Consider the following 20,271-nt stretch of genomic DNA (forward strand, 5'->3'; position numbering starts at 1 on the left):
TTATAGTGTGTCATGTAGGTTCAACTTTGGTAGAATGCACCATTCTGGTGAGTGACGTTGATAATGAGAGAGGCTGTGCCTGTGTGGGGGCCAAGGGTATGTGGGAATTCTTTGTACCTTCCTCTCAATTTTGTTTTAAATCTAAACCTGTTCTAAAAATATAAACTCATAAAAAAATAGTAACCCCTGCCCTACCTACCTGCTTCTCTAGGATATTAGGAGAGTCAAGTGAAATAATTTACATAAAAGCACTTGTTATAATGTAAAACAGTAGTATAAAAATGTTAGTTATGAATTAGTAATTAGTTATGGAAACCAATTTGACAATAAATTTCATAAAAAAAAAATAAAATTAAATAAAAAATTTTAAAAAAAGGAATTAGTAATTAGTACTAATGGAATAGAGCAGAGCCAGATAATTTTTAAAATAATTATTAGTTAGGGGTGCCTAGGTGTTTCAGTCAGTTAAGCTTCCGATTTCTGCTCAGGTCATGATCTCATGGTTTGTGAGTTTGAGCCCCTCATTGGGCTCTGTGCTGACAGCTCAGAGCCTGGAGTCTGCTTCCCATCCCCCGTTTGCTTGCATGTGCTCTCTTTCTCTTTCTCTCAAAAATAAACTTTAAAAAATAAATAAAATAATAATTAGCTAATATAACATAAGTTTGATGGATTTTTTGCAGATTTTTCAGAGTAACACTGTACTATGTATACATGATACCATACTGAAATTTTTCCCATCTTCATCCCTGCCCAGCTTACTCAACAAACATTACTTTGCCTTCTATTTGGCAACTGTAGTTCATCTATTCTGCAATTATAGTAGTAATGTTACTGTAGTAACTAAGTTTATATTGACATTCTTCCTCTCATGAAATCTAAATCTATACATATTATTCATGCTTCTTTATTCTGTCCTTGGTTCAAAGTGAAATGAACAAGAGACTCAAAAATCACAATCCACAAATAACAAAAATAATTTATAAAGGGCAAAGCTATTAAATATTTATCCATTATAATTCCCATGTATTCTCCCACTTGAGAAAATCCATGGGAATCAAAGTGAATAGGAACAATCAACTATAGAGACAGTGTTGAATTTATTTTATTTTTTACATCATTTATTAACTTTATTACTTTAATAGTTGTGAATTACTTGTGATGCATCTTATAGCACCTTTCAACACATTACTGTGTTCAACCACCACAGTTGAGGAATTGCCACTGCAGAAGAACCACTCATTGCTTAGAATAAACATTCCCTGTATCTGTGGTTAGTAGTTATGTTTTAGCTTCATAAAATCTTCTAAAATAACATGCAAATATCAAGGAAAATCATTGTTTGCAATGTGGTTATAATATATGTGTGGAAAATTCTGCAAGAGATGAAGGAGGATAATGCTAATAATAGAACTATAAATTGACTATGTCTTGTCAACAAACTGAAAGGACAGGAACAATAAGCAGGATACTGTCAATTCTGTCCATTTTAAAACAAGATAAGCCCCAAAATTAAGTTGGCGGTATTGCATTTAATATTCTAGCTAGTGTTGGGGCGCCTGGGTGGCGCAGTCGGTTAAGCGTCCGACTTCAGCCAGGTCGCGATCTCGCGGTCCGTGAGTTCGAGCCCCGCGTCGGGCTCTGGGCTGATGGCTCGGAGCCTGGAGCCTGTTTCCGATTCTGTGTCTCCCTCTCTCTCTGCCCCTCCCCCGTTCATGCTCTGTCTCTCTCTGTCCCAAAAATAAATAAAAAATGTTGAAAAAAAAAAAAAAAAAATTCTAGCTAGTGCTACTGTGTTTCCATCTCTTAGGTTTGAATTATGAAATTAAGTTCCGTAATGCATGTATCTTCATCACATCTCAATGACAATCCTTTAAAAATTAGGAAACATTGTTTTCTAACTAAAAAATGTGAAACCTAACTTTGCCTGTTTTCCTTTACTTAATGTGTTTTGTGGCCCCACTTAGATAAATCTAATTGCTTTGTGGTAACTATAAATACCTTCATGGAACCTCTTCTTTTGGAGTTTTGTTGTAAGAATATAGTGCAAAAGTAGAAAGATTGCCAGTTTCCAGGAACCATAGAGAGTCCTCTGCACAGTGTGAACAAGGTACTTGGTGGGGGTGGTCAGGATGGCATGACCACATATCGCTCTCCTAACATGCCTTGATATTTTATTTTGTTTTGATAAACACTTGAGTGATGTGGAGTTTTTTCATATGGGACTATTTAAAGTTGGCAAATAAGAGATACAACAGGTGGAGGAAAATGGTTCCTGCACCTTAACTTTTTTTATACCTTTACCTTGGGAGAATCTAAATAGTTCATGAACATATCATTTATGGAGTGACTGTTACATGGTAAGGGAGTGCATAAAATCAAGTTAGTATTACTATTTAATAAAAGAATACTTTGTTCCAAATATAGTACTGTGAAGCCCTCACCAAGAAGTTGATAGTGTTATTTGGGAGAGTTTATGCATCAAGAATTTTTTAATTTAAATTTAGTTTTTTGGGGGCGCCTGGATGGCTCAGTCAGCTGAGCGTCCAACTTTGGCTCAGGTCACGATCTTGCGGTTTGTGAGTTAGAGCCCCGCATCAGGCTCTGTGCTGACAGCTCAGAGCCTGGAGCCTGCTTGGGAGTCTGTGTCTCCCTCTCTCTCTGCCCCTCCCCTGCTCACGCTCTGTCTCTCCCTCTCTCTCAAAAATAAACATAAAAAAATTTTTTAATTTAGTTTTTTTGATTAAGTACTAAAGTCACATAGAAGGTGCAACTAGCATATGGTAGAGAGTCTCCCTCCTACCTAGGTGTCTTACCTTGTGGCAGCCAGTATTTGAATTTTTATCCTTCTAGAGGTGTTTTGTGCATATATAAGGAAATGGTTGTGTGTTTTACCTTTTTGTGGTTTCTTCCCACAAATAACAAAAATACACTGTTCTCTACATTAACAGTATTTAAAAAAATTTTTTAATGTTTATTTTTGACAGACAGACAGAGCATGAGCAGGGGAGGGGCAGAGAGAGAGGGAGACACAGAATCCCAAGCAGGCTCCAGGCTCTGAGCTGTCAGCACAGAGCCCGACGCGGGGCTCGAACCCACAGACTGCGAGATCATGACCTGAGTGGAAGTCGGGTGCTCAACTGACTGAGCCACCCAGGCATCCCTACATTAACAGTATTTTAGATATCATTACATACCTGTGGATCTAGAGCTTTCTCATTTTTGTAGGTACATGTATGCTCTATTTGGATGTGCTATAATTTAACTGCTCCCCGATTCATGAACATTTAGGTTGCTTCAGCCTTTTACTATGCGGTAGTTGATAATCTTCTATATGTGTCATTTTGCTCATATCTGTAGTATAAAATTCTAGAAATATAATCATTAGATTAAAACATAGGTGTTTTAATTTTGATGGATAATGCAAAACTGAGCATATGCCTTTTGTGTGTAGGTTCTTTTCTTGGTTTATAACTGAGTTCTACTTTACAAATAATAAAATTCACAGATTTAAGTGTACAGTTTATTGGGAAGGTTATGCCATTTTATACTGTAATGTGCAGTGTATGAGACGGCCTTTATGTCATAGTCTCATAGTCTCAACGTCTCAACAGTCGTAACACTGTTGATAATTTTTTAGTTTTTATTTTTTGACCAAAACTAGAAATGATATTGGGTAGTTCTTGTTTTATTTTTTTACTATTTTTACTGTGCAACTTACATGCAATGAAGTCCACAGACCATAACCATAGTCCAAAGTATAGAACATGTCCAGCATCCCAGATTGCTCTCTACTGACCTCTTCTCCATCCCCCAAAAAAGATAACTCCTATTCTGATCTCTGTCATCACATATTACATTTGCCTGATTTTGAGCTTTGTATAAAGGGAATCATGTATACTTTTTGTGTCTGATTGCTTTCTTCTCTATTGTATGTGAGATTCAGTCATTTTGTTTTGAGTACCTGTAATTCTTTTTCATTGCTGTGATTTAGTTACTTGAATTTTTCTGTTCCGCCATTTCTCTGGTTTTGGGCTTCTACTTTTCACTATTTATGAATAAAACTTGTATGAACATTCCTGTACATGTCTTTTAGAGGAGTGAGGCACTGATGTCTTTTGGGTATACACCTTGTCCAAGTAGATTTTGCTGGGTTTTTTTAATTGAGTTTTAATTTATAAAGAATAAAATTTATCAATTTTTACTGTACAGTTTGTTAGGATACAATTCCTCATAGGTCTCTTGAAGGTTTGCTTACAACCTTGAAAAATAAGGGTAATGTTTTCCTCCAGAGTAAAAGGCAAGCATGCTTACTGACGTTTTAAAAGATCTGGGTTTTTAAGCTCAGTCTTCTCTCCTGTAACATAACCCACTGTGTGTACAGGTGTTACCTGACTCTCTTCACAATGCTGTGTCGGAATTGGGGCTCAGGCAACTGGCGCAAGAAAATGCTGATAATCTGAAAATGCTGCTCCTGGTGTGAGTAATCAGGTCCTTTGTCTCTGACAACAGGAGTTTCAGGTCTTCTGCCAGTATCCATAGAACTGGCAGGCTAACTTGTTAGCTTGCAAGTAGGGTAAAATCTTAGAGCTTTCACTATTCTTAACACAATTCAGTGAATTTTGACTATTGAATATTTGAATATTAAATGTGTAGTCTTGTCACCACCATACTCAGGTCATAGAACATTCCCATCACCCCAGAAAGTTCCTTTGTGCCTCTTTACATTTATTCCCCTTCCCCACTTCAGCCCCAGTTAGCCCTTTATCTGCCTTCTGTCACCTTAATTTTGCCATTTGTTGAATATCCTGTAAATGGAATTATACAGTACATAGCCTGTTGTGTCTGGCTTCCTTCGTTCCACATGTTTTGAGATTCATTCATGCTATTGCATGTATCACTAGTTCATTCCCTTGTATTGCTGAGTGGTATGCTATTGTATGGATAAACGATTGTTTGGGTATTTGTGTATCCATTCACCAGTTGGTAGACATTTTTTTTTAGTTTGGGACTATTATGACTAAAGCTGCTATGAACATTTGAGTAAAAGTCTTCATGTTGACATGTATTTTTAGTTCTCTTGGATACATTCTTAGGAGTGGAAATGCCCAGTGTTATTATGTGCTTTTAACTTGGTAAAGAACTGCCAAATTGTTTTCCAGCGTGTCTCTTTTATCTTGTATTCCTGTCTGGGGTAGTTTTAATTTGCATCTCTCATTATGAGTGAAGTTGAGAGTATCATTTCATATGTTTAAATTACTTGTATTTCCTTTTCTATAAATTGTCTGTTCAGCTCATCTTGCTTGTTTTTCTTCTAGGTGTTGGAATTTTTTAGTGATTTGTAGGCATTCTCCATATATCAGGGGTATTTTTGGTCATGGTATGAATTACAAACTTTTTTTTTTTTCCATTTTGGCGAATAGCTTTTGAGGTTGGTTTTGGTGGGTTTTGCCATGAAGAAATTTGTCTCTCTGAAGTATTGTCTCACATAGTGTTTACTAATAGTACAAGTCTACACATCAAAAGAAACAGTATTGCTTTTTTAATTGATCTTAAAGTATAAGTTGTTCTCCATCACTATTTTATTAGCCATAACTCCAATGGGAATAAAGAAAAATGTTTTGAAGACTTAAATTTGTTTTCTGCATCCTCATAAAATTTTATCACCGTTTAGAAGATGATTATACAGTGGAAGCAAGAGCTTCAGAAGTTGTGTTATTATGTGTTGTAAGAGAAAAAATATTAAAGATAATACCATTGTATGTCTTTTACAGAAATATCTAATGCAAGATGTTGACATTGAAAACTTGGATAGTGCAAGCGTTGTTTATTTTCTTCACCACTGAATCTGTAGGTAAGATTCATGAAATACCCTTCCTCCCAGCATCACAAATTAGGTTTATATTTTTTTATATAATTTTATAATTAATCTTATGTTTCATAATTATACAATTATTTTTATTTTTTTTCTAGGATCATTATTGAGAGAATAATGCTGTTAAAAATGATTTTGAAATGTAAAAATACTGGTAAATTATAATTTGAGTTGAAACAGTCACCCAGTAATCCTAAATGCTGTTTCTATATACTGGCAATAACTTTAAGGTGGGGAGGGGAAAAAATATATTGTTTTGTTGGGTTTTGGTTTTGTTTGTTTTTTTTCAATTAATACATAGGGGAAAGTCTGTTACATTTAGTGGCCAAAGGTATCACTGAGCAGGAGTGTTATTGTGATACCAGAATAAAGAGGTCACTTGGAGCAGTACTGCTCAAACTAGACCACAATGTGATGCCCATCTGAGAACTGGTTGTTGTTACTGGTCCACTTAAGTACAGAAATTAAGAATAAATGTTAGAAGTTCTTAACAATTTGACATAGCCATGATACCCAAGCATGTGATCCCTGGACTTGTCTCATCAAAAATGGTACAGAGCAAAGATTGTAAAGACTGGGGGGAAGAAAAAGCCATACTGATCTTTTCACCACAGATAGTTTGAGAAGCACTGCTATAAATCATCCCCTTTCTAAATCTAGGAATGCAGCTCTTTTTGAACACTTTAAGTGTCATAAAGCTTATTTTGAAAATTGTTGCTATTTGAGAAATCTTTCCTTATTCTGAAGCCCAAATTTTTCTCCTTGAAATGTTTTCCCGTTAACCCTAGTTCTAGAGTACTCCCACTTTCTCTTCCCACTGTTCAACTCTTCACATATTGAAGGACTTTGTTTATGTGTCTCTTGAGGCCTCTCTTCCCCAAATTGAACTTACGCAGTTATCCTAATTATTTTTTACAGCCTTGGCTTCTAACCCTGTACATGCTGATTACACTTCTCATTCTTCCCTTGGTTGCCCATAGCACCTTCAAAATACTAGACCATCCCACCTCTCACACTTACCAGCTGTAGGACTTTGGCCAGTTGCTTAATCTGTGCCTCAGTTTCCTGATCTATGAGATGGGAATAATAATGGTTCCTAACTCCTAGGGTTATTATGGAGATTAAATGAATTATTATACAGAAGGCATCTGGACGGTGCCTGGCCCATAGTAAACATTATAAAAAGGATAGTAATTATATAATTATTATTGAGGTTCGAATAAAATACACTTAAAAAAGTGAATTTAATGTACCAAAACTGGACTTGGTCCGAGTATAGTAATTTTATAATTTACTTTGATCTAAACATCATTTTTATTCAATCAACATAGTTTTTTCCAGCTAAGATGGACTGTAGTTTCATGTTAAGCTACTAGCCAGTGAAAATTCTTAGGTTATTTTCACATGGATTACTTTTAAGCCATTTCTCCCTTACCTGTATTTATTTCATATCAGCCTGAATGGGAAGTATTTTCCTCTCTGGCATAGTTCATTATCTTGGTTTTAGCCTACTGGTCTATTTTTTCAGTATAATTTTAATCCTAACATTATGATCCAAAGTGTTGTCAATCCTTCATAGTCTTGTCCTTTGCTAATTTGATAAGTGTGGATGTCTCTCTGTTTTCTGCCAAGTTATCAATAAATATGTTCAGAATAACAGGACCACGTTATTGCTGTTTCACAAATAACGCTAAAACTTTAGGCTTAAAATGGCAATCATTATTATTTCTCACGGTTTGTGTGTCATGAATAAAATAGCTGAACTGTTCATCTTTGCTGTATGATATCTGGGACCTCAGTTGGAGTATTCTAAGATTAGGAACTAGAATCATGTGAAGGCACATTCATTTATATGTCTGGTGTTGATGCTGGCTGTAGTTTGAGGACTTTGCTGGGCTTGTTGGCCAGAACAGTGCATGTAGTCTCCCCATGTGACCTTGGCTCACCAGCAACGTGTGGCTGGGTTCCAAGGACAAATGTTCTAAAAGAGAAAAAGAGAGCTAGTCAAAAGTTGTATTCATTTAATGATCTAGCCTTGGAAGTCACATAGTACACTCCATTAGCTGAGGCAGATCGGAGGGCCATTAGCACCCACACAGATCTGAGGGCAGGAGTTGACCCCATTTCTTTGTGGAAGGAGTATCAGTCACATTGTAAGAAGAGCACATGGGACGGGATAAATATATAGGTGTGACCATGTTTGGAAAATACAATCTGGCACAAGGGCTAAGAGCAGGCACTTGAGCCTGCTCAACTCAAGACCTTTCTCACGCTGACTTTTTTTTTGTAGTGTTTTTTTTATTTGAGTAATCAACCAATTAAGATTCAATTTAGTTTGAACCAATGGAATTTCTGTTTTTGTAACTCAGGAACAACCAAATAACAGTTTTGTAATGTTCATGCTATATTACATGTTATAGTATATTCTAATCCACATTTCTTCATCTTGTCTATGTAATTACCCCAACTAACTTTCTCAGATGCTCAAAAATTAAAATGCTTTCTTTCTAAACAATTTAATCTCAAATAACCTGGTAGCCCTGTAAAAATGGTATTAATTTAGCATAGGATGATTTTAATGAACCTGTACTTCACTTTGGAACATTTGTTCATTTTTGGTATTTCTCTTATTTTGTGTGTTTAAAAAGTGTTAATACTGAGCCTGTAGTTGTGTCTCATGTAGTTCTGTAAAGTGTATTGTGTACTTACTGTTCCTTATAATTACTTTAGAGAAAGTAAAATAGGAGTGATTTTACCAAGGAATAAAGTGACGTCTAGGGATTTGTAAGGACTGGCCCACTATCAGAGTAACTTGTTAGTACCCCACAAGATGAAGTTCCATACAATTGGAAGTTTAGAGTAATGCACTGGGACTTACTGTAAACATAAATAAATAATAGCAAGGTCATGTAAACATCCCACATTATGAGTTTTGAAACAAAGAAATACACATTCCTACTCTGAGCATTATAGGCTTTATGAGAGTCCAGGATTCCATTTTGGAGTACAGTTTTGACTGCAAAAAACTGTTTTTAATTCTTCCTGATGACTTTGAGAGAACCTTCCAGACCCTATCAGTGTGACTTGATTGTCTCTGGAGATTAATAATGATGATAGGCTGCCATTTATTGGTGGACTATTGAATATCAGGCATTGAGATAGATGTTTTACATAAGTAATTTTTAATCTCAGAAACACTGGTTTAGTAACTTCATTTTCCAAGTGAAAAAAACTGAAGCTCAGTTAGGATAGGTAACCACCCAAGAACCATTGGCAAATGGGATTTTCTAGGGAAAGCGGCCTTACATTTCTGGGCAGTGAGGCTAGAATCATGCCAAGTAGTTGGGAATTTTATGTTGATGGTAGCAGGAAACCATTAAATAATTTAAAATAGGGAAATAGCATGATCATTTTGAATAGTAACTCGGGTAGTAGTATGCAGGATAAACTGGAAGGAGGTCAGGCCGTGGTGTAATGGCCTGAGCTTCAGCAGACAAAATAGGGCTGGTAAGAAAGTGGTTGATAAACATATTAAGAATCTGGAACCATGGGCGCCTGGGTGGCTCAGTCGGTTAAGTGTCCGACTTCAGCTCAGGTCACGATCTCGCGGTCCGTGAGTTCGAGTTCCGCGTCGGGCTCTGGGCTGATGGCTCAGAGCCTGGAGCTTGCTTCCGATTCTGTTGTCTCCCTCTCTCTCTGCCCCTCCCCCGTTCATGCTGTGTCTCTCTCTGTCTCAAAAATAAATAAACGTTAAAAAAAAAAATTAAAAAAAAAAAAAAAAGAATCTGGAACCAACAAGACTCAATGCAGTGTTGTTAAGTTGGAAGTTGGAGGAATCTAATTAGAGACATTGAAGGTGACTGCAGGCTATCTGGCCTAGATCACTGGATGCACATGGTGCTCTGAGCAGAGATAGAGAAATAATAAGTTTAAAGGGAACTGTGGTACATATATCTTTAGATGTGTTCACCTTAGAGTACTTACAGGAAATCTCACATGGATATGTATTTCAAGCTATTGAAAACAGTAGGAAGTTAGAGCTGGAGATAGGGATTTAGTTGTCATCCGCGTGGAATTGAGTATAGTTAAAGCATATAGTTGTGGTATAGTTATTTTTTCATGCAGTCTGATTTTTTTGTTTTTTAATATGCGATTTTATCCCATATACTTACTGCTAAAACATATATTTGGTCATCTTGTTCTAGTCTCCATGGTTTTTTTGTTCCCTTGCTGTTTACTATGTTGTCTGAATTTTGTTAAATGAACATGCATACTATCTTCCCTGCCCCCATCTACCCGCCCAACACCATTCAGGACTGGAGAGCAGAACCTACCACTGCCTCTTTTCTGGAGGGTTTAATTTAGACCTTGGGTCTGAATCAAGGAACAGGATTGGTGGTGGAATAAGTCTGAATCATGCTGCAGGCAGTCTGTGTTTCCTAAAGTAAAGTTGGAATAACTATCAAAAGGGCTGAAGCTTGCATACATTTTTCTTTTCATTAGCCTTATAATTTGTGTATTTCTTTACAAATTTAGGCATTGAATCCTGGCCATGTTTTGTTGGTTTTTTTTTTTTACTGTGTATTCCTTTTTTCCTGTCTTTAGAGATAATTTATTCAATATTGAGGGACTGCTTTGATATAAAATACCATTTTGTACCAGAATAATTCAGTCCATTTTTATATTTTCTGTTGTTCCTTTTCAGGTGAACTTCTAGAGCCATGTGGTCATATCAAACCTGAATCTCCAGTTGTACAACTTGGTTCTAATTTCACTGCAGTTTGTGTGCTAAAGGAAAAATGCATGGATTATTTTCATGTAAATGCTAATTACATTTTCTGGAAAACAAACCATGTTACTGTTCCTAAAGAACAATATACCACCATAAACAGAACAGCATCTAGTGTCACATTTACAGATATATCTTTATTAAATATTCAACTCACTTGCAACATTCGTACATTTGGACAGATTGATCAGAATGTTTATGGAATCAGAATAATTTCAGGCTGTAAGTTTTGTTTTTGCCTTATTTCAGACTTTGTTATGACTGTTGAATTACATTTGTAACGTCTGTTGGATTTTATGAAATGTGGCAGTTTGTTGGCTTGGTGGCTTTTGGACATAATTTAAAAAAATAAGTTTTGAAGCGGAACTATATTTGCATTAATAATATACAAAAAGCCTGAAGAGTAATATAAGTTTTCTCTTTTATGAAAGTCAGGTATCCATCAGTTTTCTAAAAAAATGTTTTGACATGAGACCCACAAAACATTGTTGAAGTTTATGAATGTAGTCATAGTAACTTTCAGTATCCCTTAATTGCTGAGAAGATGCACATATAAAGCAACTAACTGGCGAAAGTGAAGAAATACCCTATGTCAGAGTAAATAAACTTAGTGTGACCCAAGAGTGGATTATCAAATTTATGGATACCCAAAACCATAATTTTGGGATTTGCTTTTCCTCCAGCAGAGTTTTGGAAAGTAATAGGAAGAGAAATATAATTATTTTTGTTTCCATTTAAATGCCTTTAATAACATATGCAGTATTATTAAAATAAACTTCATGGAGAAATCAGTTAATATTGATATCCAGTTATAAATGAAAATTGATTTTGTGTAGACAATTAATTTGAAACATATGAGTTATGACAGTTATTATAGAAAATATGTATTATTTAATCTAAAAAGTATGAGTGCAAATAGAAAAGATTAGTTTTTTAGTCATCAGTCTTCTATACTTTTTGCTTAGGTTTGTTAATTTATCATCTAATTTAGGTTTTAAATATCTTGGGTAGTATATAAATTGTATGTTAATTGTGGTCAAAAAGCTTTTTGAAATTTGCTGATTTTTCCCTATTAGTGCCTCCAGAAAAACCTAAAAATTTGAGTTGCATTGTAAATGAAGGAAAGAAAATGATGTGTCAGTGGGATCCTGGAAGGGAAACATACCTGGAAACAAACTTCACTTTAAAATCTGAATGGCAAGTTGTTCTTGTTTTTTGTATGTTAAATTTAGTAAATTAGTCATTTGTGGTGGAGTTTTTATTTCTTCAAGTAGAAATATTAAATGCAAAATTCTAAACATTTTTTCATTTTAATGCTTGTTTGTTTGTTTGTTTGTTTGTTTGTTTTGAGAGTCAGCAAGCGAGAGCACAAGCAGGGAAGGGGCAGAGAAAGAGGGAGAGCCTAGCAGGCTTTATATTGTCAGCATAGAGCCCTATGTGAGACTCGAACTTCTCACCTGAGCCAAAGTCAAGAGTCGGACACTTAACCCACTGAGCCACCCAGGTGTCTCAGATTTTTAGACATTTTGTTTAAGCTTTTATTTTAGAACATCTGAAACATTTAAAAGTGGAAAGAATAGTATAATAAATCCCCATTGTGTTTCATCCAGCTCTAGTAATGATCAGCTCATGACCAATCTTATATATATCCCACCCCAGATTATCTTAAAATCTCAGACATCATATCATCTCATCCATAAATATTTCAGTACATATCTCTAAAAGATAGGACCCTTTTTTAAGACCCATAACTACTGGGGCACCTGGGTAGCCCAGTCAGTTTAAGCAGCCAACTTCAGCTCAGGTTATGATCTCACTGTTCATGAGTTTGAGCCCCGTGTTGGGCTCTGCACTGACAGCTCAGAGCCTGGAGCCTGCTTCCAATTTGTGTCTCCCTCTCTCTTTCTCCCTTTCCCCTGTTCACGCTCTGTCTCTCAAAACTGAGTAAACTTTTTTTTTAAAGTACCCATAACTACATACCATTATTATACTGCAATAGAATTGAAAATACTTCAGTATATCGTTGCATTTTCAGTTAGTATCATGTCTCATGATATATAAGTATATACATCTTTTTAATATTTTTTTAGTATAGTTGACACAGTTTTAAAATAGTTTGAGCTGTACAATATAGTGATTCAAATTCTGTATACCTTGTGCAGTGCTCACCATAAGCATAGCTACCATCTGTCATACACTATGACATTATCATTGACTGTATCACCTGTGCTCTGTCATGAATATACGTATATATTTTTACATGTGTTCAAATCACAGTCTAAATAATCTCTATGCATTGCAAATTAATAACATTTTATAAGTTTGTCTTTACCATAGGTTCCACCTGGTTTTCTCTTCTTTCTTCTTCTTTGCAATTCAGTTGTTAAAGTTGCAGTTACACATTGTTTAACATGTTCCTTTGTGCCCTCCTAAAAATTGCTGTTACATCTAGACAATCAGATTTGTGTGTGGTATCTTTTTCTTTTTCTTTTTTTTTTTTTTCAAAAGTAATTTGTAAGGGTGGTGTATACCTCCAGTCAGGAACCACTACATAGTGTTTGTTTCTTTTTCTCTTTTTCCTCTGTTTTTTTTCCTAAAGGTACACACCACCTTTTATCTTGATTTAAACTGGAGTGATAAGCAGTTAGACAATTTATGTCTACTATTTCTGACAGTCATTTTTATCTTTTCCATTCCTATTGTGAAATAATTGATATATATCACTGTGTAAGTTTAAGGCGCATAGCGTGGTGGTTTGATTTACATATACTGTGAAATGATTACCACAATAGGTTTATCTAACATCCAACTTTTCATGTTGGTATAATTTTTTTAAAGAGGAAAAAAAATTTCTCCTTGTGGTAACTTATAAGATTTATTCAACATCTTCCCTGTGTATCATACAGTAGTGTTGGCTATGGTCATGTTGTACATTATATCCCTAGTACTTAGTATCTTAAAACTAGAAGTTTGTACCTTTTGACTGCCTTCCTCCAATTTCCCCCCGCTCCTCCCACCGCCTTTGGTAACCACAGATTTGATCTCTTTTTTGGGTGAGTTTTATCTTTTTGTTTGTTTTAGATTCCACAAATAAGTGAAATAATAAGTATTTTTCTTTCTCTTATGTCACTTAGCATAATGCCTTCAAGGTCTATCCCTGTTGTCGCAAACAAGGAAAAGATTAATTTTTTAGTCACCAGTCTTTTATTATGTCCATGTCCATACTTTTTGCTTGGATTTGTTATTTGTCATCTAATTTAGATTGCGAATATCTTGGATAGTATGCAAATTATATGTTATTTGTGGTTACAAAAGTTTTTGAAAATTGCTGATTTTTCCCTTTTATTGAATGCAGAAAAAAACTTTAAAATTTGAGTTGCATTGTGAATAAAGGAAAGAAAATGATGTGTCAGTGGGATCCTTGTTTTTCATGGCTGAATAATATTCCATTGTGTATATAAACCACACTTTCTTTATCCATTCATCCATTGATGGACCCGTACGTTGTTTCCATACTTTGGCTGTTACAAATAATGCTGCTGTGAACAGGGTGTGCAGATATCTTTTCAAGTTAGCAGTTTTTATTCATTTGGATGTATTCCCAGAAGTGAAATTGCTGGATCATGTGTGGTAGTTTTATTTTTAATTTTTTTAGGATCCTACATAATGTTTTTCATAGTGTCTGTAGCAATTTTCAGTTTCACCAACAGTGCATATGAGTTCCCGTTTCTCCACATGCAGGCCAGCATTTATTATCTCTTACCTTTTTGAAGATGGCCCTTCTAATAGGCATGTGGTGGTATCTTATTATGGTTTTAATTAAAATTCTTCTCATAACAAGTGATGTTGAGCATCTTTTCACGTACCTGCCGCCCTTCCATTTATCATCTTTTGAGAAAAATCTAGTCAGGTCTTTTGTCAATTTTTTATTTGGGTTATTTGGTTTTTTGCTGTTGAGTTGGATGAGTTCTTTATATATTAAGAATATTAACCCCTTATCAGATCTGTGGTTTCCACATATTTTTTTCCTATTCTTTAGGTTGTCTTTTCACTCTGTTGATGGTTTCTGTGCAGAAGATTTTTAGTTTATGTAGTTCCGCCTACCTATTTTTTATTTTTGCTTGGGCTTTGAGTGTCGTATCCAAAAAAATCTTTTCCAAGATCCATGTCAAGCAGCTTTATTCTTGTGTTTTCTTTTAAGAGTTTCATGTTTTGAGGTCATACATTTAAGTCTTCAATTTTTTGAGTTAATTTTTGTGAAGGGTATAGGATAAGGGTATAATTTCATTCTTTTGTATGTGAATATCCAGTTATTCCAGCACTATTTATTGTGAAGAGGGTCTTCTCTGTCAGGTATTCTTGGCTTCCTACTCAAGTATTAGTTAGCATAATTAGTTGATTTTGACAGTCTATGATATTAGCTCTGTCTTGTCTTTTCTACCTTGATACCTGTAATTTGAGAGGAATCCTGTAGTTTGCATTTGAATGACTTAAATATACTTTAGTTTCACTTTTTGATATGACCCAAGGAAGCACTAATAGGTTTTGAGTGTTGCTTATCTGTTTGAGAAGCCTGAAGTCATTAAGATAGGTTAATCTAACATGGGGCTCCGGGGTGGCTCATTTGGGTTAGGAATCAGACTAGAGCTTTGTAGAGTAGGACTCTGTGCTGGCAGCTGGGAGCTGCTTTGGATTGTGTGTGTGTGTGTGTGTGTGTGTGTGTGTGTGTGTGTGTGTGTGTGTCCCCTTCCCCTGCTCACACACTCTCTCTCAAAAATAAAAACATTTAAAGAAAAAAAAAAAAACAAGAAAACCTAACATCAAATTAGAAGCCAAGTAACTTGCACAGGAGGAATATATAGAGAATATTGGGCGGTTTGGCTAGAGCATAATTATAATTAGGGCAGGGTGCATAGGCTAGATTTTCTGGTTTTCAAAAATTGGAATTACAATAAAAACTTTTTGTGGTAGTTCAGTTTTCAGTAGCAAATGCGTATGTAGAGGATCTTATTAAAATTGAGACTTATTTGAAAAAAAAAAGTCGATTTCTTTGACTATTCAAAGTCTTTTCTGTTTCCACATAAATTTTAGGAGTGTTTTCCTCTACTTTTGTATAAAGAAAAAAGCCATTGGAATTTTGATAATCATTGCGTTGAATCTACAGATGGCTTTTGGTGGTGATAACATTTTAACAACATTCTTTGAATTCATAAACACAGAATACCTTTCTTATTGTGTCGTCTTTGATTTCTTTCATTAGTATCTTGTAGTTTTCAGAGTAGAGATCTTTCACCTCCCTAGTTAAATTTATTTCTATTTTATTTTTTTGATGCTATTGTAAATGGGATAAATTTATTTCTTTTTCAGAAAATTCTTTTAAATGTAAAAATACCGCTACTGATTTTTGTATTTTAATTTTGAATTCTACAATTTTACTGAATTCTTTGATTAGATCTAACAGATGTTTTGGCTGAGGATTTTTGCTTTTCTGATACCAAGATTGAACAGTGGTTTCAGGTGTGTTGTCAGCTCAATCCATTGATTATAAAATTTCCCATTCTTTTTTTTTTTTTTTTTTTTTTTTGCAAAGACAGGTTTTGTGTACTAGACCTGGCTTTGACATGACTGACACACTCTGCAGACACAAGTAAAAATTGATTATAAACAAACTGTTCTTGACAGCAGTTTTTATCAAAGCTGGAAGAACTTTGCAGTGAACATTTATACAGACCCATCACCTAGATCCTGCAATTAGCATTTTACTGTATTTGTTTTATCACACAGATGTGTATCTATGCATCCTTCTTTTCACCTTTTTTAATGCATTTCAAAGTGAGTTGCAGAAATTAGTATACTTCACCCTTACACGCTTCAGTGTTTACATCATTAATTAAATGTAATTAGACAGTCACCCATAGCTTTTGTGTTTTCATAAAATTTATGTGCATCTTAAAAATACATACTTTATTGGGGCGCCTGGGTGGCGCAGTCGGTTAAGCGTCCGACTTCAGCCAGGTCACGATCTCGCGGTCCGTGAGTTCGAGCCCCGCATCAGGGTCTGGGCTGATGGCTCGGAGCCCGGAGCCTGTTTCCGATTCTGTGTCTCCCTCTCTCTCTGCCCCTCCCCCGTTCATGCTCTGTCTCTCTCTGTCCCAAAAATAAATAAAAAACATTGAAAAAAAAAATACATACTTTATTATTAGTCAATGAGTTTTGGCTACTACATACAGCTATGTAACTCAAACTCATATCAAGATTTAAAACATAATCATACCCCCAGAAAGTTCACTTATGCTCCTTCCCAGTCAGTCCTAGCCACCACCCTGTCTCACCCCATCCCACAGGGCAGCTACCTGTCAGATTTTCTTCACTGTAGATTTTTGCTTGTTCTGAATGTCATGTAATCATACAGTGTGTACTCTTCTGTGAATGGTTTTTATGACTCAGCAGGATGTTTTGGGAATTAAATCGTGTTGCTTCCCGTTAGTGTTTCACTTAAAGGTTTGAGCCATCATCAGTGATCATTATTTGTACATGAGGTACAAAATAGTGGTATTCCATCTTTTTTTTAAGGTGGATATACTCAAAACTTCCTTTGATCAATCATTGGTTACCCTGAGGCACACAGTTCTTGGAAGGAAAATGGTATTGGTATTTTTCCCTTTACAACTAGTTTTATGATGACATAGTTCCCTAGCATCCTCCAAAGGTAAATAATGAATGGTTTATCCCTTCCTTATGAATTCATATTTAAATATATTTGATGTGTTTCGGTCCATTACCATTTTTCTTGGTACTCACATTGTCCCATTTTGGTTCAGAGGAACTTCCTCAGGTTGGATCTTCCTTTGACTTTACTCATTAGTCTTTGACAGCTTTCTTCATTTCTGATATGATGTGATTTTCCAAGTTCATTTTCTAAGTTCATATGTCATGCCTCAGACCTAGAATCAGCCATTTCCCAAGTAGCCATGTTTCCATTTAGTGGGAAATACCATTTCGGGACTACAGTCTGGGTGCTAGAGGAATTTACTGGTACTGGGTTGTTGTTTCTTGGCTTTTTTGGCAGAAAGAACTGGGAAGTGTCTTTAAGGTAAAATACATCATGAACTAATACCAATGTTTCCGATTTAAAATCTGAACTGTTTTTACTTAATTTCATTCATCTGACATCTACATCTCCTTTCTTAGCTGCTGAAAACCTTAGTTTCCAACAACACCAATATAATTATTCATTTGCTTTAACTCACAGTAAACACAAGAGCTGCAGAATAACAATGCCAATATCAGCACCAACAATAGGAATACTAAGCATTATAAGATTATTTTTCTTTCATTAAGGATATAGTTAAATTGCTGTCTTAAAGTTACTTAAAATAATTTTTTCTGTGTTATAGCACCAACTCAACATCATAGTTCATGTATTTCATTTTGCTTTTGATTTTTAGGAATTTTTTTAATTGACATAATATACAGTATCCTGTTGGAGGTATACCTCAGTAATTCATAGAAGTTACCTGTTTTGTTTTGGATTTCACTTACCCTCCTATTTAAAAAAAAAGTGTGTGTGTGTGTGTGTGTGTGTGTGTGTGTGTGTGTGTGTGTGTTTAATTGATGTATAACTTAAACATAGGTGAGTAAATATCATAATATCATTTAAACTTTGGTGATAAAAATTAGAAAGTGGTTGCCTGGGTTTGACTGTAAAGAGGCTAAGGGAATTTTCTGGGGTGACAGAAATTCTTATCCCTATCCTCATGTCACCTCATAACATATTATGCTTAGAAAAGGCATACTGTGCTTGAAGAAAGACATCGCAGGTACAGTAAGGATCCTGTTTCAGAAATGGAAAGAAACGGTAGTAAGATTACAAGAAATAGATTTTTAGAGAAAGGTCACTGAAGATAGAGCATGGTATTATAAATGTAATGTCCGTGGAGTAAAAATTTGAAAATAATTTTGTGTTGTAAGGTATAAAGCAAACTCAAGTTTTAGAGAAAATTTATTTGTTTTTAATGATCAACAATTTATTTCATACTTATAATTACTTCATTTATTTTAAGCAGTAATAATCTGGGTCTCATCAAATAACATTTTTCACTCTAATGTTTTGAAATCTATTTTTAATGACCGGTTCTTCCATTTTTGTATTTAGGGCAACGGAGAAGTTTGCTGATTGTAAAACAAAACGTGACACCCCTACCTCATGCACTGTTGATTATTCTCCTGTGTATTTTGTCAACATTGAAGTCTGGGTAGAAGCAGAGAATGCCCTTGGGAAGGTTACATCAGATCATATAAATTTTGATCCTGTAGATAAAGGTAGTTATAACACTGAATTTGAGAATTTATTAGATTTAATGGCTTATTAATTAGTTTTTCAATTTTAATGTAGAAACAACCACTTATTATCTTAGTGACTTTTACAAATTCATTTTATCAACATTAAAAATAATTTGGAAAAAGAAAAATATCCATAATCCAACTGCAGTCATAGCAGTTTTTATTTTGAATGTTATCTGCTGGTATTTGTGCAGTTACCAAACAGTATTTATAGCATAGTAATCATGGTATGTGGGGTCCTTTTTATTGTGTTTTTCTTTGCCTATAAATATCTGTCTTTTGATATTGGAACCTAAAAACTTAACAAGCATAATAAATTGACAAAGAAAACTAAAATTTCTTCAGAAACGTTTTCTCTTCATTATAGTAGTATGACGTAAGTACTGTTTTCAGAAAAATTAGTTCATATGGTATGAGTAAATCAATATAGTGAAATATAAGAAGTATATTTTGAGTCTGTATAAGAAGTTGTAAAAATGATAAAAATTCGGATTTATTTTATTCTTCAGTGAAGCCCAATCCACCACATAATTTATCAGTCAGCAACTCAGAGGAACTGTCTAGTATCTTAAAATTGACATGGATCAACTCAAGTATTCAGAGTTTTATAAGACTGAAATATAACATTCAATATAGGACCAGAGATGCCTCAACCTGGAGCCAGGTAACTTGCAAGTTACTGTTTATGCAGATAGTCTTAGAACCCTCTAACCTAAAAATTTCAATATACTAAGGTTGTGAATATATGTAATATTTTGTTTCACACCTCTTCTTGATCTGTATTTCATGCAAGGGCAAACAGGAAGACATTCGGATAGAAAATATAGTCTTGCTGAGTACAGTAGCCTTTAAATGAAGTATGGAAGGGATGTAGGGTGGCAAGAAATAGTATTTTTGGTGGGAGGTGAATGGAACACAAAAAATAAGAATTAAGTGGGGGAGTATATGAAGAGATTATATAGCAAAGGTAGAGAGCAGGGTTTAACTAAATCTGGAGGCCAATTTCATCCTGCCATCTGTTCTTATAAACAAAGCCACACTCATTTTTTTTAATATTGTCTTTGGCTACTTTGTGCCACAGTGGACGAGTTGAGTTGGAACAGAGAATATCTGGCCCACAACCTAAAATATTTACTATCTAGTCCTTTTTAGAAAGCTTGTCAACCTCTTAGTAGAGGAAGGAATTATTGGGGAACTTCTAAGCCTGAAAAGGAAAAGAATAGTGTACCCAGAGATGATGCTATCACCAAAAGAAGTACTTAGAACT

The 20,271-nt window shown here is 35.0% G+C and overlaps 1 protein-coding gene across 6 annotated transcripts in view; it reads left to right on the forward strand.

Annotated features, from left to right (window-relative positions):
- Window positions 1-20,271, forward strand: part of IL6ST (interleukin 6 cytokine family signal transducer) — a 52,086-nt gene that overhangs the window by 14,798 nt on the left and 17,017 nt on the right. For 2 of the 6 annotated variants that reach the window (XM_058732280.1, XM_058732291.1), the window contains 5 exons: window positions 5,772-5,851; window positions 10,578-10,883; window positions 11,738-11,858; window positions 18,817-18,983; window positions 19,514-19,668. In XM_058732280.1, coding sequence (XP_058588263.1) covers window positions 5,788-5,851; window positions 10,578-10,883; window positions 11,738-11,858; window positions 18,817-18,983; window positions 19,514-19,668 — 813 coding nt within the window. In that variant the 5' untranslated portion in view covers window positions 5,772-5,787. Of the gene's footprint in view, window positions 1-2,984; window positions 3,226-4,381; window positions 4,477-5,771; window positions 5,852-10,577; window positions 10,884-11,737; window positions 11,859-18,816; window positions 18,984-19,513; window positions 19,669-20,271 lie in introns of those variants that run through there. The other 4 variants (XM_058732271.1, XM_058732256.1, XM_058732266.1 and 1 more) reach the window with 4 other exon arrangements.

This window comes from Neofelis nebulosa, chromosome 1, assembly GCF_028018385.1.
Source record: "Neofelis nebulosa isolate mNeoNeb1 chromosome 1, mNeoNeb1.pri, whole genome shotgun sequence".
NCBI classification, from domain to species: domain Eukaryota; kingdom Metazoa; phylum Chordata; class Mammalia; order Carnivora; family Felidae; genus Neofelis; species Neofelis nebulosa.